We start from the raw sequence: 26219 nt of genomic DNA on the forward strand, positions 1-26219 counted from the left end.
AAGCATTTTTTTCAAATTCTGCGATATTTGGCTTTATGTTCATGCGCACAATCATTGAAAAATACCTACAGAACTACCTAGCTTCCATTTGTGCAGGAGTTCCCAACCTGGGGCCCGTGAACCCCTTGTTTAATGGTATTGGTCCATGACATAAAAAAAAGCTGGAACCCCCTGTCTCAATGGGTAGGTGGAAGATTGGGAAGTTTTTAAAAACCAAAAGAAGCAACTAAAAAAGCCATAAGGCTTTTATAAAATAAATAATATAAAAGAAAATACGAAATTGAGGAGTAAACAAGAGGTGAGAGTGGATATCAGACTGCTGAAAACGATGCTGGAGAGGTAGCAACGGAGGGCAAAGAAGTGGCGGATGAAGTAATTAAGTATTGTGTGTCAGTCTCCACTGTAGGAGACAGTAGCTGCATCCAGATGTTCAAGAGTGTCAGGAGGCAGAAGTGAGTGTTGTTGCAATGACTAAGGAGAAGGTGCTTGGGAAGATGAAAGGTCTGATGTTAGATAAATCACTTCGACCAGATGGATAACACCCCAGGGTCTAAAAGAGCTAGTTGAAAAGATTGTAGAGGCATTAGTAATGATCTTTCAAGAAACACTAGATTCTGAAATAGTTCTGGAGGCCTAGAAAATTGCAAATGTCACTCCACTCTTTAAGAAGGGAGAGAGGCAGAAGAAAGGAAATAAAGGTCATTTAGCCTGACATCAGTGGTTGGGAAGATGTTGGAGTCCATTATTAAGGGTGAGATTTTGGGGCACTTGGAGGCATGTGAAAAAATAGGCCAAAGTCATCATGGTTTCCTCAAAGGTTAATCTTGTCTGACAGATCTGGTGGATTTCTTTGAGGAAATAACAGGCAGGATAGTCAAAGGGAAGTCAGTGGATGCTGTGTACTTGGATTTTCAGAAGACCTTCAACAAGGTGCCGCACAAGAGGCTGCTTAACAAGGTAACACTCCATGGTATTACAGGAAAGATGCTTATATGGTTAGAAAATTGGCTGACTGGCAGGAGACAAAGAGTGGGAATAAAGGCAGCCTTTTCTGGTTGGTTGTCAGTGACTAGTGATGATCCACAGGGGTCAGTGGTGGGACTGTTTCTTATCAAGTTATATGTGAATGATTTGGATGATGGAAATGATGGCTTTGTGGCCAAGTTTGTGGACAATACGAAAAAAAGGTGAAGGGGCAAGTAGTGTTAAACAAGCAAGGAGTCTATAGAAGGATTGGACAGATTGGGAAAATGGGCAAAGTGTCAGATGGAATAGTGTCGGGAAGTGTATGGTCATGCATCTTGGTAGGAGGAATAAAGGCACAGACTATTTTCTAAATGGGGAGAACATTCAAAAATTATCGGTACAAAAGGACTTGGAATTCCTTGTGTAGGGCTCCTTAAAGATGAACATAAATTCAGTCAGTGGTAAGGAAAGCAAATGCACTTCGAGAGGAATAATAAATCAGCCATGATGGAATATTGGAGCAGTCCTCAATGGACCAAATGGCCTAATTCTGCTCCTATGTCTTAAGGTCTTATGGTCTTTCACAAAAGCTTGTTTAATTCAATTTAATATTTGCCTGAGATCTTAAATATATGCACTGAAGTTTAGCAAAACATCTGAATATTTTAAGCTGATTTACATCCTGTAGTAGAATAACTACAAATGTTTTATATTGATGGCATATTTCTTGTGTTTTTTTCTGCAACATATATTGCATTGGGAGCATATGGGGACGAGGAGTCCAGGTTGCATTATATGTGGAAAATATATTGAATTGATGTAGATAGAGCCTGGAATTGATTGCGAATTGTATTTCGGTCAGAACAAATTATTCTTAAACTGGGCATAAAAAGTTTATCTGCAAGCAGAACTTACTTCATCAACAAGCTACTGAATTTTAAAGCCATTGATAAAGGTTTTTATATATTTTTATGCCTTTCACATTCTCCAATAGTAAGAGGCAGTCTTGGGAATTTAGTCTGGCCTTTTGGGGAAATACCCATCAGAATTTACAGCCTACTTTAGGTTACTCCACCAGAATGAAGAGGAACATTTGCAGTAACTGAGAAGTGAAAGGAGCCAAACAAAAGATATAAATGCCGAGGGATTATTCACCTTATTTGTTTTTGAAAGATATATCAAAGACCTCAAGATAGCTGAATGATTATATTGTGAATTTCTAGTAACTTAACAAATCAATCTTTTAATTTCAAAAGACGAAAACATCCCAAGAAATGTACATTTTAAAAGAAGTTCTACCCAGTGGTCCATTACGTGGTTTCTCTTTGGGGAAGTTGCTGTTGCTGGCTCCGTGGGTGGTGGGAACGCTGGTGCTTTCTGCTAGAATGAGTGAGGGGGGAGGGTTGATGCTGCTTGTGCATGGGAGGGGCACAGGGGGCTTTGGGATTCTTATGTTTTTTCTGTCATTCAGTCTTCGCGGGGGCTTCTTCTGTTTCAAGGATGTTTGCAGAGAGTAAAAATTTCAGGTTGTATATTGTATACATTCTCTGATATTAAATGGAGCTATTGAACGGCTGAACACCAAACATAGCAACTTGTGTCTGCTGAGTTAGCTGAGATCTCAGTGGGGACGGGGTGGAGGAGTAACAAAAATCTCTGGGACTCCTGATTTAAACAAGGAAGCAATGGAAAATCTTGCCTGACAAATCTGTTGGAATTCTTTGAAGAAAGTAGGATAGCCAAAGGAGAATTGGTTGATGTTGTTTATTTGGATTTTCAGAAAGCCTTTGACAAGCTGCCACACATGAGGCTGCTTAACAAGTTAAGACTCTAGCATGGATAAGGCAGTGGCAGATTGGCAGCAGGCAAAGAGTAGGAACAAAAGGAGCCTTTTCTGGGTGGCTACTGGTGACTAGTGGTGTTCCACAGGGGTCTGTGTTAGGATGATACGTAGATAGGTGGAGGGGCAGCTAGTTTTGAGGAAGTAGAGGCGCTACAGAAGGATTTAGACAGATTAGGAGAATGAACAAGGAAATGGCAGATGGAATACAGTGTCAGGAAGTGTATAGTCATGCACTTTGGTAGAAGAAATGAAAGCGATGACTATTTTCTCTACAGAGAGAAAATTCAAAAATCTGAGGTGTAAAGGGACTTGGGAGTCCTTGTGCAGGATTCCCTAAAGATTAATTTGCAGGTTGAGTCTGTGATGAGGAAGGCAAATGTAATGTTAGCATTCATTTCAAGAGGACTTGAGTATAAAAGCAAGGATGTAACATTAAGACTTTATAAAGCACTGGTGAGGCCTCATTTGGAGTACTGTGAGCAGTTTTGGGCCACTTATCTAAGAAGCAATGTGCCGACACTGGGCAGGTTTCAAAGGAAGTTCACAAAAATGATTCCAGCATTGAATGACTTGTCAAATGAAGAATGTTTGATGGCTCTGGGCCTGTATTGACTAGGATTCGGAAGAATAAAGGATGACCTAACTGAAACCTATGGAGTGGTGAAAGGTCTTGATAGAATGGATGTTTCCTATGGTGGGAGAGTCTAAGACCAGAGAACACATCCTCAGATAGAGGGGTGTCCTTTTAGAATGGAGATGAGGAGGAATTTCTTCAACCAGAGAGAGGTGAATCTGTGGAATTCATTGCCACAAGCAGCTATGGAGGCCAAGTCTGCATGTATATTTAAGGCAGAAGTTGATAGATTCTTGGCATAAATGGATATGGGGGAGAGGCAGGAGACTGGGGCAGAGAGGAATAATATATCAGCCATGATGAAGTAATGGAGCAGACTCAATGGGCCAAATGGCCTAATTCTGCTCCAATATCTTACGGTCTTAAACAGAGAATGCTGAAATGCAGCATCTGTGAAAAGAGAAACAAAATTAACATTGCAGGTTTCTGATCTTTCCTGTGGCATTCCTACCACAGATATTGCCTGAACTAGAGAATATCTCCAGCATTTTCTCTAGAATGTGCTGCCACATTCCAGGACTCTTAATTTGACCTTTCTTGGTGACCTCACCATCGTCACTTTAACATTCCTGTTTGTACTACTTCAGACCGCAGTACAATCTTTGCAAAGTTCTGAGGTTTTGTATTTGTTGCTGTATTTATTATTAGCATGTATACTGTTTATCCTGTGAGCTTCACATGAGCAAGGAGTTTCATTGCAGCCTGGTATCAGTGATAATAAACTGATTAGAACAATCTAATCTGATTTGATATACTCCCTATAGATTTCCTGTGAACTTTCAATTTACAGACATAGAGTCATAGAAAAGTACAGCACAGAAACAGGACCTTTGGCCCATCCAGTCCATGCCAAACTATTTAAACTGCCTAATCCCATCGACCTGCACCGGGACTTAGAACTCCATACCCCTAACTTAGACATACCTATCCAAACTTCTCTTAAAGGTTGAAATCGAGCTCACATACACCATTTGAGCTGGCAGCTCGTTCCACACTCCCACGATCCTCTCAGTGAAGAAATTTCCCCTCATGTTCCCTTCACCGAGCTTCCTTTTCTCTAGGTCACCTTTTCATTTAGTACTTTTATCTTACTTACTGCTTACAAGGCAGTAGGAAGCCATTCAGCCCATCAGGACAATGCCAACTTGATTCTCAAAAGCCCTGCAACTTACCCTATTTCCTATGTCCATAACTCCCCTTCAATTGCTACACTAAGAGATAATTTACATCAGTCATTTAACTTATCAGTACCTCTTTGGGATCCTTGAGCTATTCAATGGTTCAATTTTCTGATGTTTCAGATCACCTTTATTTATTTTGAAATTTGATAAACACAGACTACATCTGTTGGTGGTCATTAGTTTTGCAAGTTAACTTCTTTTAGTGAAGGTCTAATATTGTAGCCACAAGGACCTAAGAGAATTGCTTGCAAGTGCACAGCAATCTCTACTCCATAAGCTTCCATGTGAAAAGCACTTGAGGTCTGGTTGCATGAAGCTGTCAGGAAAGGCCACTGGAGTTAAAACGCACAAGCCAAAGATGACATCTTCATAGAATTTCAATCTGGATTGATAATTCAGTTGAATTTCAAGGCTCTTTAGCTGGCTAGCACTGAACTTTGACTCCTCGGGTAATGTAATCAGTCTCCAATTATTTCACTCTAATGTGTGAAGCTTGGGCACTCAGAGCCAGATGGCTTCCTTCTGTTGAAAGTTTAATGATTTAGAATAGAAAATTTCACATTAAGATGAAAACAGCAGCAGAGAACAAGACTTCACATTGAAAATTATTTTGATCAGTGACGTCATTCAATAGCCTTCACTTTCATTGCATTTCCAGTTTCAATTAATTAATTTTTATCCATGACCTGCCATTATGAAGGCTGTCAGCTGTCTAACCAACCTGCAGATGTTAGACATGGTGCTAAACTTTCCAGCATTGAATTTCTTTACTGTAAATGACAAAGTTAACTAATATTTTTGCACTCTTTTCTTGCAAATTAATTCTTTTAATTTTATCTTTGAAACAGTATATCTATTTACCATGCAAAGCTCTGCCAGGCAGAAATAATTCCAACAGGCTTCTTTTTAAAAGGGTTAAGTTTAATAGCTCTCCTCTGGGAAATCAGACATGCTTGAACATCTGAACTAGCTCCATTTTACAATCCATAAACTCTAACCTGTTATTACTCAGAAGATGTAATGGCTTTGGAATACTCATGTCATTAATAATATATACATTTATTCAACTTATGGGTGAAATTCCAGTTTTCTCATGATGAAAAACTTTTGTGCAGCGGGGTGGGGAGGACAATGGAATCTAAAAATAGCTTGTTGTAATATGGAGAAAATTGTTTGCATTTACTAAATAGCAAATTTAGTAAAAGTAAAACCAAAGATAAGGTTTTACAAAATACAATAATAATAATAATAAGCACTTTATTGATCCCGAGTGGGAAATACTCTCATTAAAGTAGCAACATTTAAAAACACACTTAGCAGTGTGCAGATTTAACTGATAAAAAAGTATAGAATGATAATATACACAATAATAATGTACCAATGTGCAATAATAATGTACAAAATAATAGAACAGAGACTATTGTACTATGATGTGTGTTCTCCTGTCACACAGAGATGAACAGTATGTCATTGCATTTGGTAGGAAAGATTTTCTGTAACGATCCTTGCGATGGCGGATGTTTGAAAGGGGGCTCTGCTGCTTATTCAGTAGGTCATGGAGAGGATATGCCTGATTGTCCATAATGAATAACAATGTGTTTAGTGACCTCCTCTCTCTCCCTACCACTAACTCAAAAAGAGTCTGGGTTGTAGCCAAGGAAGGATCCAGCCTTTTGATGAGCTTATTGAGACTTTTTGCATCACCAGCACCGATGCTGCTCCCCCCACATAAAGCAGCAAAGACGACTGCACTCGCTACAACAGACTGGTAAAAGATCTCCAACATCCTGCTCCACACATTGAAGGATCTCAGCTCCCTTAGAAACTAGAGTCTGCTCATCCCCTTTTTGTATACAGCCTTGCTGTTGGTTTTCCAGTCAAGTCTGTTGTCATGGTGAACACCCAAGTATTTGTACTCCTCCACCACCGCAACTTCTTCTCCCAGAATGTATGCAGGAATATGTGGATTTCATAATCATTCTTCCATCTTATCAAAATCACAATTAAATAACAAAGTTAGGCAGAGAGATATTTCTGAGAGAACAAAGAAGACACACACCCAGGCAATCCTTACTGTAATAAAAAAGTGATACTTCATTACTACGTGTGAAGTAGATGCCCTTCACATCTCAAACTGTGTGATTCCATGCTACCAATGCTGCATTTTGATTACTGTTAGACTTGTGAAATTAAATACTGTTCACTTGGTGAATTTAAATGCATATGAGGTGTTACAAACAGCGCGTGAGATGAGTTTGACAAGTCTCAAAATCTTCTGTAGCCTTTAGTGCTCCTTTCATTCAGGATGAAATGTTACATGTATACCAGTGGGTGTAAAGGCCAGATCTATCTGGCTGAGTCCAAATCCGAAATGGCTGTGTGTATTTTTTTACTAATATTAAGATTAAATTAGTTATGTCAGGTATAACCTGGAAATTAATCAAATCAACAAGCTTAGCCACAATAAAGACAATTCACTTTTATATAATCAAGTAACATATTGCAAGAATAGAACCACTTAAAATTACAGTATCATAAATATTCATGACAAAATCAAGCCGTTTAGACCACTGCATCTATATGGGCCAGATAGAGCCTAAATAATTCCACATTCCAGATCTCTGCCCTGGCTTTGTCGATATGGTCTGTACTAAATAATAAATAATGGATAATAAATAACATAAACAGGCATAGAACATTTCTAAACAATTTAATTTTTCTATTTAAAAACTTGTCATATTAAAACAATTCTGTAAATATATTGAATGCAAATCATACATGTAATCTGATGCAACAAAGTTTTAGGATTCTTACAGAATTTTTTTTTCTGGTTTAGTAGTACTGGCATATGTCATGAAATTTGTTGTTTTGTGGCAGCAGTACAGTGCAATACATAATAATAAAAGCTAAAAATTACAGTAGAAAGTATATATAAAAAAGAAAATTAAATTAAATAAGTAGTGGAAAAAGAGAGGGGAAAATACTGAGCTAGTGTTTAGGGGTTCATTGTCCATTTAGAAATCTGATTGTGGAGGGGAAGAAACCATTCCTGAAACATTGAGTGTGTGTCTTCAGGTTCCTGTACCTCTTCCTTCACTGTAACAATGAGAAGAAACTATGTTCTGGGCGGTGGGGGTCCTTACTGATGGATGCCGCCTTTTTAAGGAATCACCTTTTGAAGGTGTCTTGGATACTGGGTAGGCGAGTGCCTATGATGAAGCTGACTGAGTATATAATTTTTTGCAGCTGTTTCCAATCCTCTACAGTAGCCCTTCCATACCAGATGGTGATGCAACCAGTTAGAATGCTCTCCACAGTATGTCTGTAGAAATTTGTGAGTGTCCTTGCTGACACACCACATCTCCTCAAACTCCAAAAGAAATATAACCACTGTCGTGCCTTCTTTGTAACTGCATCAATACGTTGGGCCCAGGATAGATCCTCAGAGATGCTGATGCCCAAGAACTTGGAACTGCTCCCCCTTTCCACTTCTGATCCTTCAATGAGAGCTGGTGTATGTCCCCTTGACTTCTCCTTCTTGAAGACCACTATCAATTCTATGGTCTTACTGACACGGAGTGCAAGGTCTGCAAGGTTTGCAAGGGGATGAGCAAGTGCAGCAACACCACTCAACCAGCTGATCTATCTCACTCCGGTATGTCTCCTCATCATCATCTGAAATTCTACCAACAATAGTTGTGTCGTCAGCAAACTTATAGATGGTCTTTGAACTATGCCTAGCCACACAATTATGGGTGCAGAGAGAGTAAAGCAATGAACTAAGCATGCACCCTTGATGTGTGCCAGTGTTGATTGTCAGCAAGGAGGAGATATTATTTCAATCCACATAGAGTGTGGTCTCCTGGTGAGGAAGTCAAGGATCCAATTACAGAGGGAGTTACAGAGGTCCAGGTTTTGGAGCTTGCTGATGGGTGCCACTGGGAGATAGTCATTGAGGCAGCTCACCCTGCTCCTCTTGGGCACTGGCATGATTGCCTCCCTTTTGAAGCAGGTGGGAACCTCTGACTGCAGCAGTGAAAATCTGAAGATGTCCTTGAACACTCCTGCCAGCTGGTTGGCGCAGGTTTCCAATGCCCTACTAGGTTCACCATCAGGGCCTTCTTGAGAGATGTTCTGATATTGGCCTTTGAGATGGAGATCACAGGGTCACCAGATGCTGCAGGGATTTGCTCAGATGTGGTTTTATTCTCACCTTCAAAGCATGCATTGATCTCATCTGGGAGTAAAGCATCACAGCTATTCATGGTGTTAGGTTTCGCTTTGTAAAGTAAAGACCTACAAACCTTGCCAGAGCTGATGTGTATCTGATTTGGAGTTGTTTCATTGCCCTTAAAATAGCCTTTTGTTGGTTGTACCTGGACTTTTTCTATAGTTCTGGATCACTGGTCTTGAATGCCACAAATCTAGCCCTCAGCAGACTACAAATCTCCTAGTTCATCCATGGCACTTGGTTTGGGTATGTACAGTATGTTATTGAAGGTACACACTCATCCATATAGGTTTTGCACATGCACCACCTTCCACCCCGGTACCTTCTCTGCCACCTGTCCTACACACCCCTCCTGTGGTGCTCCACCCTCATCATTCCCAGCATCCCAGCTATATATATGTACCTAAGATCTTTGCATAGTACTGTATAATATAAGACCATAAGATGTAAGAGCAGAATTAGGCCATCTGCCTCATCAAGTCTGCTCTGCCATACAACCAGGGCTGATCTTTTTCTCTATCTCCTCCTCAACCCCATTTCCCTGCTTTCTCCCTGTAACCTTTGATACCATGTCCAATCAAGAACCTATCAATTTCTGCCTTTAATACACCCAACGACCTGGCCTCCACAGCTGCACATGGCAACAAGTTCCACAAATTCACCACCCCTGGCTAAAGAAATTTCCCTGCATCTCTGTTTTGAAAGGTGCCCTTGAACACATACATTGAAACAGCAGCAGCTTCGATGAAAAATCAATAGCAAAGAGGCTCAAGGGTCTTCTAAGGTTAAAAAAAAGTTAAATGGTTCATTTAGTATCAAAGCATGTATCCATATACTACCTTGAAATTTATCTTTTCCAGATAGCCACAAAGCACAGAAAAAACATGAAAGTCATTCAGAGAGGAATATCGACCCCCCTCCCCCCCGCACAATAAAGAATGACATCCCGATCATCAACCCCCACTCTCCCAGCACAAAATGGAACAGGAGCAACGACTCCAAAAAGCAATCCTTCCCCCGCATAAGAAAACTAATAGAACACAACAGAGCATCAACCCATAAACACCCTCCCCTCGCACAACAAAATGGAAGAGGAACGGGCAATAAAAGGTCTTCTGTTGGATGATAAATTTTCTTGTTGATTTTGGTTTGCAATGGGGAGTCCTGATCGCCAAACAGTTTTCATCTGCAACATTCTGTTAATCTGTGAAACTTAATAAGCAGTAGAATTACTTTGCTCTTCTCAGTTGGCGCCTCCTTTCTAAAGGGACTGTGCTTCTAGTGTTTCCCTTCGGGAAACATGGTATCAGCCACTTGCCTTGTACAGAGCTGGACTGTCGAGCGGCATACGAACCAGGCATCCCAAGTGGTGGTCTAAAAGGATCCAGTTGCACAGAAGCTTCATTTTGCTGTGACCTTTGCATTACAGGAAGAACCAGGAAGTCTTTAAAGTTGTCCGTAAATACGTCTGATCCTGATTTCATGACTCAGTCATTGATGCCGCTGTGAAGCAGAGACGCCAAAGAGAAATTCCCCAGACCACATACAGATGGAAATGTTCATGACTATTAATGCCAGTGAACGTGTTCCTTAAGGTCTCGTTACAGCTCAAAATTGTACATTTCCATAACTAATTCATCCAGCACTGTGGAAAAAGTCAGAGACACCCTCCTCGCCATTTAATCAAATCAAACTACTGCATGTTGCACACGTAACTGAAGACAGTTGGTTAGAAATGTTGTTTTCACAAGCTGTATGATACAAGATTGAATAAAAAAAAAGCTTTTCAACAAAGTTGTTACACCAGTCATGTACTTTTGAAATTGTTGACCTTCCACCATCAAAACTGCAGAGCAGGCAGAGTAAGGAGAGGTGCATCTAACACCCTTTCGGACGTAATTCTTGGAAAATCATGCCACAGCATACGAAGCTCATCAATTATCTGGGATCAAACAAGGAGGAGGTCATAAACAGAGATTAGAGGGCTTCTTTGCTAGGTAGGTAAGTTATCTGGACCAGAGGATTGCACCCTAGGGTTCTGAAATAATTAGCTGAAGAGACTGTGGATGCATTAGTAATGATCTTTCACGAATCACTGGGTTCTGAAATGGTTCTCGGGGATGGGAATATCACAAATGTCACTCCACTTTGAAGAAGGGAGGAAGGGAGAAGAAAAGAAATTACAGGCCAGTTAGCCTGATTTCAGTGGTTGGGAAGATGTTGGAGTCCATTATTAAGGGTGAGTTTTTAGGGTATTTGGAGTCACGTGATGAAATAGGCCAGAGTCAGCGTGGTTTCCTTGTGGGGAAATATTGCCTAACAAAACTGTTGGAATTGTTTGAGGAAACAACAGATAGAATAGACAAAGGAGAGTCAGTGAATGTTGTTTACTTGGATTTTCAGAAGGCCTTTAACAAGGTGCCACACAAGAGGCTGCTTAACAAGATAACAACCTATGGTATTACAGGAAAGATGCTAAAATAGTTAGAAAATTGGCTGACTGGCAGGAGGCAAAGAATGGGAATAAAGTTTGCAAATGATACTTCCTCCCTGAGGAAGCAGGGAGGCTGCAGAAGGACTTAGACAGAGTGGGAGAATGGCAAAGAAGTGGCAAGTAGAATAATATGCAGGGAAATTCATGGTCATGCACCTTGGTAGAAGGAATAAAGGCACAGGCTATTTTCTGAACGGGGAGACAATTCAAAAATCAGAACTGCAAATGTACTTGGGAGTCCCTTGTGCAGGATTCCCTAAAGTTAACTGGCAGGTTGAGTCAGTGGTAAAGAAGGCAAATGAAATGTTAGCATTCATTTCGAGAGGACTAGAATATACGAGTATGGATGTAATGCTGAGGCTTTATAAGGCATTGGCCAACCCACACTTGGTGTATTTGAGCAGTTTTGGGCTCTATCTAAGAAAAGATGTGCTGGTAGTGAATCTGTGGAATTCATTGCCACAGATGACTGTGGAGTCCAAGCCATTGAGTTTCTTTAAAGCGGAGGTTCTTGACTAGTCAAGACATCAAAGGTTACAGGGAGAAGCCAGGAGAATGGGATTGAAAGGGATAATAAGTCAGCCATGATGGAATGGTGGAGCTGGAATGGTGCAGTCTCAATGGAACAATGGCCTAATCCTACTCCTAGGTCTTATGGTCTTAATGCGCCAAAGAGAGTGAGAGAAAAGACGGGACAGATTAGAGTTTCAAGTGAAAAAGAAAACAAAAGCAAATGTAAGAGATTCCTGAAAGAGCTACATTCATTTTCCCTGATCTGCCCTTACAGCTGAATTGCTCTATATCAGCCTTTTAATTTAGAATTGCAAACACCTGGAGCTCAATCCTCAGCAGTGCAAATCATTTATCTAAATACTTCGCAGCAACAGAGACCAGAAAATGTAGCAAAGTAATTACACATTTTTATTTTCAATTCTAATCATCATAGAATCATCTCAGAATTGTGACCCGTGCCACATGCTAATAAGTTCAGAAATAGGAGGATTGGACAGTTTAACGAGATGGTGCAGGAGGGAGGGCTTGAGATGTTTGGATCATTTGGCTCTCCTACAGAGGTGAAACCTGTACAGAAGAGACGGTTTGCACCTGAACTGGAGGGGGACTAATATCTTAGTGGGAAGGTTTGCTAGTGCTGCACTGGATGAGGTGGGGAGAGCTTTAAACTAGAGATGTAGAGGGATGGGAACCAGAGCACACACCAGATAGTGGAGTGGTTGTGGAGAAAGATGTTGCTCAGCCGACATACAGTCAGGAATTGAAGGGTTGATCATGGTGGAACTAATGTTCTGAGTTGTGTATATTTCAATGCAAGGACTATTGCACAAAAGGCAGATGAGCTCAAGGCGTGGATCAGCATGTAGAATGATGACATTGTAGCCATTAGTAAGACTTGGTTGCAGATGGGCAGGACAGGCAGCTCAGTGTTTTGGGGTTCCATTTTAGACATGATAGAGTAAAAAGGATTAAGAAGGGCATGGGTGGCATTATCAGCCAGGGAAAATGTCATGGCAGTGCAGACAGGAGAGCGCATCTAGTGAGATTTATTTGTCATACTGATGAATAAGAAAACTTAATGGGATTATATTACAGAGCACCCAAAAGACCACAAGATTTAGAGGTGCAAATTTGTGGAGAGATCACAGACTGTTGCAAGAAACATAAGGTTGTGATAGTAGGTGATTGGACTGGATAGAGTTTGTCGCATCTGTTCAGAATAGTTTCCATAATTGTTTACAATATATATTAATGATTTAGATGAGGGAATTTGTTTACAATATATATTAATGATTTAGACGAGGGAATTTGTTTACAATATATATTAATGATTTAGACGAGGGAATTAAATGCAGCATCTCCAAGTTTGCGGATGACACGAAGCTGGACGGCGGTGTTAGCTGTGAGGAGGATGCTAAGAGGATGCAGGGTGACTTGGATAGGTTAGGTGAGTGGGCAAATTCATGGCAGATGCAATTTAATGTGGATAAATGTGGGTTATCCACTTTGGTTGCAAGAACAGGAAAACAGATTATTATCTGAACGGTGGCCGATTAGGAAAAGGGGAGATGCAACGAGTCCTGGGTGTCATTGTACACCAGTCATTGAAGGTGGGCATGCAGGTACAACAGGCGGTGAAGAAGGCAAATGATATGTTGGCATTCATAGCAAAGGGATTTGAGTACAGGAGTAGGGAGGTTCTACTGCAGTTGTACAAGGCCCTGGTGAGACCGCACTTAGAATATTGTGTGCAGTTTTAGTCCCCTAATCTGAGGAAAGACATTCTTGCCATAGAGGGAGTACAGAGAAGGTTCACCAGATTGATTCCTGGGATGGTAGGACTTTCATATGAAGAAAGACTGGATCGACTAGGCTTATACTCACTGGAATTTAGAAGATTGAGGGGGGATCTTATTGAAACGTATAAAATTCTAAAGGGATTGGACAGGCTAGATGCAGGAAGATTGTTTCTGATGTTGGGTAAGTCCAGAACAAGGGGTCACAGCTTAAGGATAAAGGAGAAGCCTTTTAGGACCGAGATGAGGAAAAACTTCTTCACACAGAGAGTGGTGAATCTGTGGAATTCTCTGCCACAGGAAACAGTTGAGGCTGGTTCATTGGCTATATTTAAGAGGAAGTTAGATATGGCCCTTGTGGCTAAAGGGATCGGGGGTATGGAGAGAAAGCAGGTACAGGGTTCTGAGTTGGATGATCAGCCATGATCATACTGAATGGCGGTGCAGGCTCGAAGGGCCGAATGGCCTACTCCTGCACCTATTTTCTATGTTTCTATTTTTCTATAATCGTACAGCGAAGACTCAACTAGAGTGAGTGTGATACTAGATCTCTTAATAGGGAATGAGACAGGGCAGGTGACAGGTGTTTGTGTAGGAGAAGAATTTGCTTCCAGTGATCATAATATTAGTTTCAAAGTAATTATGTGTAGGGTAGATCTGATCCTCAAGATGAGATTCTAAATTGGACAAAGGCCAATTTTGATGGTATCAGAAAAATTCTGGCAAGTGTAGATTTGGACAGACTGTTTTCTGGGAAAGGTCCCACATGGGAGTTGGTTAAGAAGGTTCAGATGCTTGGCATTCAAGATGAGGTAGTAAATTGGATTAGACATTGGTTTTGCAGGAGAAGCCAGAGAGTGGTATAAGATGGTTGCTTCCCTGACCAGAGGCCTGTGACTAGAGGAACGTCACAGGGATCGGTACTGGATCCATTACTGTTTATCATCTCTATCAGTGGTCTGGATAATAATGTGATAAAATGGATCAGCAAATTTGCAGATGACATCAATTAATGGGGGTGGAGTGGACAGCAAAGACTATCAAAGCTTGCAGTGGGACCAGCTGGAAAAATGGGCTGACAAATGGCAGATACAAATTAATGCAGACAAGTGTGAAGACAAACCAGTGTAGGTCTTACACAGTAAGCGGTAGGGCACTGAGGAGTGTGGAAGAACAGAGGGATCTGGGAATACAGATCCATAATTCTTTGAAAGTGGCATACTGATAGATAGGGTTGTAAAGAAAATTTTTAGCACATTGGCCTTCATAAATCAATGTACTGAGTACAGGAGTTGGGATATTATGTGAAGTTGTATAAGATGTTAGTGAGGCCTAATTTGGAGTATTGTGTCTCTGAATTTTGGTCACCTATGTATAGGAAAGAAGTAAATAAGATTGAAAGAGTGCAGAGAAAATTTACAAGCATGTTGCTGGGACTTGTGGGTGTGAGCTATAGGGAAAGGTTGAACAGATTTGGATATTATTTCCTAGTACGTAGAAGGCTGAGGGGAGATTTGATTGAGGTATACACAATTATGAGTGGTATAGATCGGCTAAATGTAAGTAGGCTTTTTCCACTGAGGTTGGGTGACACTACAGCTAGATGTCATGGATTAAGGGTGAAAGGTGAAATGTTTAAGGGGAATGTCTTCACTCAGAGGGTGGTGAGAGGGTGGAACGAGTTGCCAGTCAAGTGGAGGATATGGATTTGATGTCAATGTTCATGAGAAATTTGGATAGGTACATGGATGAGAGGGGTATGGAGGGCTTTGGGCCTGGTGCAGCTCTTTGGGACTAGACAGATTCATGGTTTGGCATGGATTAGATGGCCCATAGGGCCTCCTTCTGTGCTGTAGTGTTTATGACTCTAAGGCATATAGAAAGTGCCTTCATTGCTGAGATTTCAAATATGAAAATCATTTGAGGAATTAATTCTGCTTACCAGTGTCAAATGCAAGATTAAAGATAAAAATATTTGACAATGGAACCTCCATGACATTTTAATGTAGGGACACCAGACTGAGCTAATAGTTAGCACACATCACTAATGAGTTCTTCAATAAATAATAACCCCTCCTGGAAACCGCCAATTATGTCACAATTTATAGCATCATCAAAATGGAGCTCACTAATGCATTCCTCAGATTCATGGACTAATACTCCATTATTCTGAATTTTGTAAAAAAGATTAAGTAAATGTATAAAAACAGACTAAAAGGCTTCTGGATGTTCATAAAACTCAACTACTGTATTTCATTAATATCTTGTAAAGAAAGAAATATATAGCCATTTCGGGTCTGGCCAAGTGTGATTTATGAGTGTGAGCTCCCCTATTCATTGAAATATAAACCTAGCAGGTCACTGTAACTTCATTATTTCCCAATTACTCAATACTCTATAGTTATGAAAGAGGGTTCGTTCAGGCTTAGAACTACAAAACCAGATGATACAGAACTACAAGGCCAACAAAAACAAGTGGAATACACACAAAATGCCAGAGAAACTCAGCAGGTCAGGCAACATCAATGGAAAAGAATAAACAGTCAATGTTTTGGGCCAATACCCTTCATTGAGAAGGAAGGGAAAAGATGTCACAATAAAAAGATGGGGGAGGAGGAGGAGGACAAGCTCGGTGATAGGTGAAGCCATTTGGGTGTGGGAGAAGTAAGAAGCTGGGAAGCGACAGGTGGAAAAGGGAAAGGGTGGAGAAGGATGAATTGATAGGAAAGGAGAGTGAAGCACAAGAGAAAAGGAAGGAGGAGTGGGCACCAGGGTGATGCACCATCAATAACTCTCGGAGACATGAGGTGAGATATAGGCTTTTATTGGCTGGAAGAAAGAACAAGCAGCAAGTGACCACCACACAACATCCTGGAGACTGAGGCCGGGGCTGTGTCTCCAATCGCCTTTATACCGGGGTCAGTGGGAGGAGCCACAGGAGCAGTCAGCGGTGGGGTGGGGGGGGGGGGTGTCCAGACAGGTATATGTAGTTCACCACACAGGGGGAGGTGATAGGCAGGTGAGGAAAAGAATTAAGGGGCCAGAGTGGGGAATAAAAGAAGAGGGAAGGAGGAGGGGAAAGCAAGTGTAAATTTATCTAATGTTGTTTGAAGAGAATTCTACAGTAAAAGTCAGACTGTAACTTTAAATGTGAATGTAGAAGCAAATTCTGAACTCACTGTAAATAAAATAGTTGTTTTTGAATATAGTTACTGATTTAAAGGCATTTGAGAATCATAAGCTTCAGTTCAGGAGAAAAGTACCTCATGATGATCAAAAAGGGTACAGACTAAATATTCACTCAAATCAGAGAGAAAATGAAATGAAATGAAAAATTTGTATTTCAGTAGAGAGTTTCAAATAATAGTTATTATTACAACCTACTCTACAATCCAAAAGTTTGGTGTTGTGTTAAAGCATGTAAGTTATAACTTTGCAGTTATGTACATTTAGATCTGGACCTGAATGACCTTCCCTTCAGCTACTCCTTTAGGACCAGCCTTATTAACTTCAAATGGTAAATCCCCCTCACTCATACATTTTCAGAGGTGCCATCTATTTGATGAGGTGTTAAAAAATGTCTTGATGAAATGTTTAATGAGATTTAAATAATCCTGAAATAAGGCACATTGAAATGCCAGTTTAGATGATGTGGCAAAGATTAGGAGTACAACTATCATTTTGCCAATATTGTAATTACACAATTATGAGAGATATGTATTTGCAAGAACTGAAATTTCATGGGCATCTACATCACTTTTTCTTGGTTTATGCTAATCCACACAAAAAAGAACAAAAAATGTTTGGTAATAAAAATGAAATTTAACCCTCTGACCTTTTACATCTATATTATGTTAAAAGGCTTTGCTTTCAGTTTCAAAACATCACCCAAGGGAAAATAACAAGCAAAAGAATTTTGAATGTATTAAAAATACATCATTTCTCATTGAAAGATTTAATTGTTTTGTTTCCTGTTTTGCTTAATGGATCAATAATCCTCTCTATTCTTAAAGTACAAATCTCTTGTGATGTTAAGATAAAGAAACTTAATCAGCTGATTATCACTAGAAGTGATAAAACAAATATGGTGCCAAAATATTACACAAAAATGCAATGAAGAAATATGACTAAGTGTTTACTGAGTTTATTCAGGGATATTATTCTGATATATATGAGTTAATTTTCAAGATGTTGTTTTATAAGGGTACATAGAGAGTATCATGCTACTGGTGAAGTGAAAGATTATGTCCCTTTATAGCTATAAGGTGCCACGGTTCTGAATTATTGAATTGAGTATTAGAATCAGATGCACATTTGATTGGCTGATTTTTCATTCCGTTTAACTGTTAACGATAGAAAATCTAATTATTTTATAAGGACATGTTAAGGGCACATTTGGAGTGAATTTCCAATGGGACTCTCCAACTCATTGTGAGAACAAGAGCAAAACACTCATAGAAACATTCCAAAATGCCATGAGTGCAGTGTTTCCATGGCTATTCAGGCAAAATTTAGGAGAAATCCCACAGAAATTCAACACTCCATCAATTCTAGTGTTTTCAGAATCTTTTTCAACAAATCTTATAAATTGTATTGTAATATATTTGACACAGGGTCAGAAACCTCAAGAATTAAGGTTTCCTTTTGTAAAAATCTCTTCCAGAGGTTTATGTTAATGCGTCTGTAATTAAGTGTGATATAAGAAGAATAATGCCAAAAAAGAAAAATTGTTCTATGATTTTGACACTTCATAGTGCATAGAATCAGAACAAATTAGAGGAACAAGTTATGAGAAAATGACATTATAATCAGTTTTATTTGTTTTGACTTATTATTGCAATGTGGTACTGAAATGCTTCAGCACGCAAGGTTACACAGCATAATATTCTTACGATCTATCACAGTGTTATCCATCTGAACCTGATTGAATTCTAGGAAGTCATGCAAATTAAACACATGTGCTTCTGTTGAGTCCTTTGCTGCCATACCAGGCCTAATAAGGAAATGATGTGAAAGAGGGAAGGGAAGGAGTAGCTGAATTATACATTAAACCGATTAAATGAGATCTTACCTTTTCTGCATCTTGCTCAAAGAGACGAAGTTGGAAGCATTGATCTAACTTCAGTTTTCTGACATGCCACATCTGATGTAGGTGTTGTCTAGTTGAGTGTAGCTTATCCAAAAGACTGGTGATCTTTGGCACAACACTTTGAAAGTCTGCACTGCCAGATATACAATTCTTTCCAGAAAAGCCATCACTGCACCTTATACATTGCAGCAACCTTTGCCCCTCATGGTCCAGTTCCTCCACAGGGGCTTTAATAACCTTCTTCTTCAGTTGTGTATGCTCATCAATTAACTTCCGTGAACCTTCAACATCCAGGGGAAACTCCTTCCGAGCCAACATCTCCTGCAGGTCTTCTAATCTGGACAACAGATGCACAGCACTGCTGATGAACTCTTCCAGGGCCAATCGAAGCTCAATCCATTCATCATGATTATAATCCAGTGTGCCATCGAACTCTTCCGTCAGTTGGGAAGGATCTACTAACTTAGAAAGTCCTTCCACTGATACCATACTTGTCTGAAATACAACATTTCAATGCAACGTGATAAACATCAGGAATGATGTTGAAAGCACTGGACAATTCCTCCCCTCTCCCCCTCCCCTCCCTGAATAAAATGTTCTCGGGAGTGATATGGAACAAACACAGTTTTTATACAGCTTATGTAATCCATTTTAGATAAAACCACCGCATAATTACAAAGTATTTGGCCTGATGTTTATAAAAGCATGCCATATGTTGTAATATGATTCAAACCTCAATCTCATGTTCAGCTGGGCATCTCTCTAGAGAGGAGTTTTTTTGTTTGAGGTAACTTGCACATCACCACACAGTTCTCAGAACTGCAGCAATTTTTATAAATTGCTGGAGGCTCTGAGTCAAATCCACAGAGTTCCCAGGTGAGCACTTAACTGAACGGTGTTTCTATTTTCCTGCATGCTTAGACCATGTGGCAGGTTTGTCTACATTAGAACAAGGGACATACATATTTTTAGTTAGTGTGCATCTGCATACTTAACTAGAATCTCGTAAAATGCTCTGGAAATATGGCCCAAATTTTTAAAATTCCTGGTCACTTAAATCCCACTAACTTACTTTATTCAGAAACATGTAAGAGCATGGTTCTAATTCAGGAAAACCAAATAAAAATTGATGTTGGGTCTCTCTCTCACAGTTAATGTTTCATTTAAACCATGTATAGTTATTGGAGTGCCTTTAAATGCACTCAGCTCTTTCTGTCTAAAATTCCCTTCCCCTGTATAAGGTCAGATATGATCTGATCTTACTTAGACTTTAACCAGGGATTTCTAACGTTAAAATAAGTTTATCGATGAATTTATGCTTCTAGTTCTGTATTGTATTTGAGTCGTAGGAAAGCACACCAAAAGCAAGCCCCTTTGGCCCATCTAGTCTGTGCTAAACCATTTAAACTACCTCGTCCCATTGACCTGCACGGGACCAGAGCCCTCCATAACCCCTCCCATCCACATACCTATCCAAGCTGCTCTTAAACATTGAGGTTGAAATCGCATCCCTCACTTTCACTGCCAGCTCATTCCACACTCTCATCACCCTCTGAGTGAAGAAGTTTTCCCTCATTTTCCCCTTAAACATTTCACCTTTCACCCTTTACCCATGACCTCAACCAACCTCAGTGGAAACCTCAGTTTCTTTTTACCTGGCGCATTGTTTAAATGTTGTAAAGCTCCCATTCCTACTATTTCTAAATGCCTTTCAGTTTATTTTGAAGCCCATTTTCGCCCCTGTCCTGCCTCAGTAGTTTAATTATTCTCTAGCTTCCATTGCAGTCATCTTTTTACAATGCTTTCTTTTTACAATATTTTTATTCAGAAGAAAAAAAACAAGATTTACAGAGTGCAACACATAGATACATCTCAACATAACTTGTGTACATTCATATATTGTGATAAAATTGAACAAAATGTTATAGCATAACACATAAAGGCATACCACTCTGTAATCAAAAATTTAAAGGTAGGTCATAAAAAAAAATTATATAAAAAAAAAGTCAACCCCCTGCCAACTACCAAAGAAAAAGCTGATGGATGATAATGGATAAATTAGAAAATAAAACATATTCGCTTAAGAAGAGAAGATAAAAATATACATAAAAGTCTGTGCACTGTTAAACTTTATAAATTGGAAAAGTAATTTAGGAAAGGTCCCCAGATATCATAAAAAGATTGTTTCGAATTTAAGACTGAGCAGCAGATCTTTTCTAAATTTAAATAAAACATAATATCATGTAGCCATTGAAGATGTGTAGGAGGGGTAGACTCCTTCCATTTAAGCAAGATTGCTCTCCTTGCTAAAAGAGAGGTAAAAACTAAAATCTTTTTACAATGCTAACTGCAAAAATAAACTGTAGCACAAGAAACCACAAATTATAAACTGCTTTGTCATACAATTATTGAAGGATCTAATGTGGAATATAATGCTTACCTCAAATATAAATTTTGAGCTTCCAAAGTTGGTCTTTTGCTTCTGCCAAAAGTTATCTGGCTTTATAATTAGTGCAACATGGATATCAGCAGGGAAAGACTCTTGGAGAGTTTTAAGTAAAGGTTTGATCAGATCCCACTTGGAACCCCGCATATCGATGATAACAGTGAATCCTCTCTTACACACATCTTCACTGTTGGAATATGAAAAAGGTGTTACTGAAATGAATACATAGTTAGGTATTTACCTGATTTCAAGTACATGAATTATCTCAATTTTAAACTTGTATCTACAAGTGACATACGTTACAAGCTTTGACAGCATAACCACAATATAAACAGAATAATGCACGCTCATTGGCTGCCTCACCAAAGTTGCAACTAAGTTTCTGCAGTTGACTAAGAATAAGAGTTGTAATGGTGGAAGGAGTGGTGTGGGTTGGTGTTGAGGAGGGTATGGTGGGATGGAGATTGTGGAACAGGGAGCTTTTCAGGTTCAGAGAATGTAAAGGAATGCGATGGTGTTAAGAGATATCATGGGTAATGACAGACATCCCACCATGCAAAAACTCAATTCAGGGAGGTAGCATCCCTGCCCCCACAACCCCATATTCCCTCCCCCTCCCCGGATGACCTCCAAGAATGTATGTAATACTTTGTTTAGTGATTTTGTCTAATCTACAAACCAAGTTGGGTATATGCAGAAAATGTGACATTAAAATATGTGCTTATATTGTATTATATTATCATGGAGTCGTTTTATTTATTCTATTACAACTTTAAGTAAGTCTACAGGGAGTTTGGCCTCATCACATCGGACATCAATAGAGTGGCTCCTTAGCAGCTAGCCAGCTAGTTTAAATAATGTTAGCTATGCTAATGAATGAATGACAACTGTTAAACTCACCTCAACATGTCTTTTACAGTCATTTTACCCACCATGGGCAATAGAAAAGTCACTGTTGCAAACAGTGCAGCGAGCAACACTGTCATTATTTTTGAGGTCGTCTGTAAAGCCCGCCCACAGAGAAAACTGATAGGTCTACTTAGCACGAAGAGAGACTAATCAGGATGTTCCCTCTCGCTTCTTCTCCCTCTTCTTCTCCCTCTCAAAAAACTCAATTTCCGGGATATTGTATATAATTTGCAGGCGTCAGGGAGCCACTATCAATATGTGGGAGACTCCCGGAACTTCTGGGAGAGGTGGGATGTTTGTAATCAATCCATATGCCTACCTATAATCCACAAGCATGAATCAATAAGAATGTGTTCCTTTTTTAGTACCACTGTTAAGGATATCTAATCATTTCCTCAGAGCTATACATGAACTTTGAACAGGAGGAGAAATACTGTGGTACAGTTTGTTGTGACTCATGTGGAAATGAGCAACGGAGGTAAGATTAAGGAAGAGATTGTTCCAAAGGCGTATAATCATCTAGTCCAAATTGTGCAGCAGAAATGCAAAGGTAATAATCTCTGAACTACTCTCTCAGCTGTGTGAAATTGTGACTGATGAGTGGGAAGGGATCATGGGAATTAAGGCCGCGGTGAGTTGGAAGGAAGCACGGGAAATGGAGCTCCAAGGAGTGTGAATGGAATCAGAATTAGGTTTAATATCATTGGCATATGTCATGAAATTTGTTGTTTTGCAGCAGCAGTACATTGCAATACATAGTAATAAAATTTGTAAACTACAATAGAAAGTATACATAAAAAATAAATTAAATAAGCAGTGCAAAAAGGGAGGGAAATTACTGAGGTAGTCGTTCATGGGTTCTTTGTACATTTAGAAATCTGATTGTAGAGGGGAAGAAGCTGTTCCTGAAATGTTGAGTATGTGTCTTCAGGCTCCTGTACCTCCTCCTTGAAGAGGGCATGTCGTGGATGATGGGGTCCTTGTAAATTGTCTTTTTTTTTTCAAATTTTATTTCTAGAAATTTTTTTCCCCGAACCTTTGAGTCACTGTTAAAATTATGTAAACCATAGCTTACAGAACATAAAATAATCTATAAAATAAAAACAAACATGGCAGAAATAAATATCAATACAATGACCAAGTGTATCTATTAGACCTTTAATAACAGAAAAGACTACCGTTCAGCAATATGCTTCACCATTAGATTCACCACTATTTCCCCCCCCGAAACCTATATATGCCCCATTTTTGTGTATAGATGTCCACTGTTTGTGAGACGTGTGTTCAAAAGCTGCCACTTTGGCTATTTCTTTGAGTCACTCCTGAAATGAAGGTCCCCCCAAGTTCCTCCAACCTCTAAGTATAATTTGACTTCCTACCATTATACTTGTCTGGATCCAATTTTGAGAGTGTTTATCCCCAAGTAACCCACGTGTCTCCTAAGACAAAAAGTCTGGGTCAGAAAGGGAGTTGAATACCTGAAACTTCACCAATATACTTATGTATCATAATCCAAAATTCTTGGACAGGACAAGAGAGCATGTACTAAGACCCCTTTATCCGCCTCACAGCGCCAACATTCAGGGGTGTTTTTCAACCCTAATCTATGTAACCTTGCTGGAGTCCAATAGAAACAGTGTAGGATCTTAAACTGAATAAGGTGCACCCTCAGGTCTCTTGACATTGTTTTGACATTTTTGCAGATTTTATCCCACTCTTCTGTCTTCTGTTATATGATATTCAGGTATTAACTTTGCCCCTCAACGGAAGGATTTAATAAAGGTAAATTTTGATCCATTATTACAGAGAATTTCATGTGATGTAGACAGATGGTCATCATTGTATTTGTCAATGTCGGGAAAAGTGAATGCTTGAAGATGAATAGCATTCCAAAGATTAATTATCTGTTCCAATCATTACTAGTGCAAATCCCATTAACATATTTTAACCAATTTGATAAAATAACTAAGGCTTTTATTTGGAATGGTAAACTCCCATGTTTAAACTTTAACAAATTGCAATTGCCAGTTGAAAGGGGGGGGGCTTAGGTTTGCCAAAATTAATATATTATTACTTTGCCTTTACTCTTAAACATTTAGTACATTGGTCTCTCCCTCCGGAGAGAGTGCCTCCTTGGTATCGTATTGAGTGTTCTGCTCTTTCTCCCGTCCCTCCATTACAGTGTTTGTCTATCAAGTTATCTCCTGAGGCAAGGACTCACCCAATTATATCGCATATGCATTTGTTCTGGAATAAACTAGCCAGATTATTTAAATTTAATCCATACTTGAATGAAGCCTAGAGTATCTGGATGAATCCAAAGTTGTGTATTGATAAGTCCCCTTTCTTCTGGAGGAAATGGCAAGGGAAAGGCATAATTAAATTGGGAGACCTTTATAATAGTGGTAGTTTAAAATCTTTTAATCAATTAACCCAACAGTTTGATATTTTGGAAATATCTTCAACTGTGTCATTTGCTACATACAACTTTTGGTTTTACACAGCAACCCCCACAAGTTGCTTCGATACTGTCTACTGCACTGGCTGTATATGGTAAAGGTCACAAAGCTTCAACGTATTATTTGGCTTTAGCACAAATTTCTGGGGACAAAATTCTGTTGGGTCTTAAAAGAGCATGGGGAAAAGACCTGAGTGTGACTTTTATGATAGGAGAGTGAGACAAAATCTGTAAATTGTCATTTTGAGGCATTTTGAAGGTGCCCTTGATGCTGGGGAGGGTAGTGGCCATGATGGAGCTGGCAGAATTCTCAACTTTCTGCACCTTTTTCCAATCCTGTGCAGTGGCCCCTCCATACCAGATGATAATGCAACCGGTTAGAATACTCTCCATGGTACAACTTATAGAGACTTGCAAGTGTCTTTGGTGACACACCAAGTTTCCTCAGACTCCAAATGAAATATAACCACTGTCATGTAACTGCATCAATATGTTGGGCCCAGGATAGATCCTCAGAGATGCTGACATCCTGGAATTTGAAACTTCTCACCCTTTCCACTTCTGATCTCTTGATGAGGACTGGCGTGTGTTCCTATATGGAGCATTGGAACCAAAGTGCCAGTGAATGGGAAGGGAGTGTGTAAAGCATTACCTGGTCAGCCAGATGCAATACAGTTGGAATTTTTGAATTATTGGATACAGATTACCAGAATTTTAATATAAATACAGTATAATTTATCAATTATAAAAGCAGCCCAATCAGAGAATTACACAGAACTTAATATTTTTCAGCAGCTAAAACAGATTTTAAAGAATTTGATTAGTTACTGAATGATATTGAGTTTTCCTGTATTGGTTCGTTATGTGTACTGCAGCATCAGACTTCTGATGAGCTGAGCAAAAATGCAAGCTGCACTCCACAATGAATTTCTAGATGCAAAGAACAGTTAATGACAGGGTTGCGGGAATTATATTTGCTTGGGATTATTACTATAATCATAGAGAACGTACCACTCAAAGAATAAAGTTCAATAGTAATAGAAACAGAAAATGCTGGAAGTAGCAGTGGATAGAGAAACAGCAGGGATGTTTCAGGTCCACGATCTTCTTTGGAACTGAAGATTTCAGATTTCCAGAAGCTTGCATGAACTCTCACTGGCTCTTCAATCTGTTTTGGAGCAGCTAAACAACTTTGAAATGTTTGTCAGGCTATTGTTTATCAATTCCAGCTCAGTATTCAATGCCATCATCCCCTCAGTATTATACACCAAGCTTTAAAAGCTAGGCTTAAGAACCTTTCTCTGCAATTCGACCCGGACTTCCTTATTGGGACACCACAGTTAGTGGGCATCAGTAATATCATCCCACCGTCACCAACAATCAACACAAGTGTGTTACACACACAGGCATCAGTAATATCATCCCACCGTCACCAACAATCAACACAAGTGTGTTACACACACAGGCATCAGTAATATCATCCCACCGTCACCAACAATCAACACAAGTGTGTTACACACACAGGCATCAGTAATATCATCCCACCGTCACCAACAATCAACAGAAGTGTGTTACACACACAGGCATCAGTAATATCATCCCACCGTCACCAACAATCAACAGAAGTGTGTTACACACACAGGCATCAGTAATATCATC

General features: G+C 39.5%; 1 protein-coding gene across 4 annotated transcripts in view; it reads right to left on the reverse strand.

The window, feature by feature from the left end:
* Nucleotides 1–26219, reverse strand: part of LOC140728501 (kalirin) — a 723603-nt gene that overhangs the window by 419667 nt on the left and 277717 nt on the right. For all 4 annotated transcript variants that reach the window (XM_073047309.1, XM_073047304.1, XM_073047303.1 and 1 more), the window contains exons 4-5: nt 21188–21380; nt 18730–19242 (exon numbers count right to left, since the gene is read on the reverse strand). In XM_073047309.1, the coding sequence (XP_072903410.1) occupies nt 18730–19242; nt 21188–21380 (706 nt within the window). The remainder of the gene's footprint in view (nt 1–18729; nt 19243–21187; nt 21381–26219) is intronic.

This window comes from Hemitrygon akajei, chromosome 5 (genome assembly GCF_048418815.1).
Source record: "Hemitrygon akajei chromosome 5, sHemAka1.3, whole genome shotgun sequence".
Taxonomy (NCBI): domain Eukaryota; kingdom Metazoa; phylum Chordata; class Chondrichthyes; order Myliobatiformes; family Dasyatidae; genus Hemitrygon; species Hemitrygon akajei.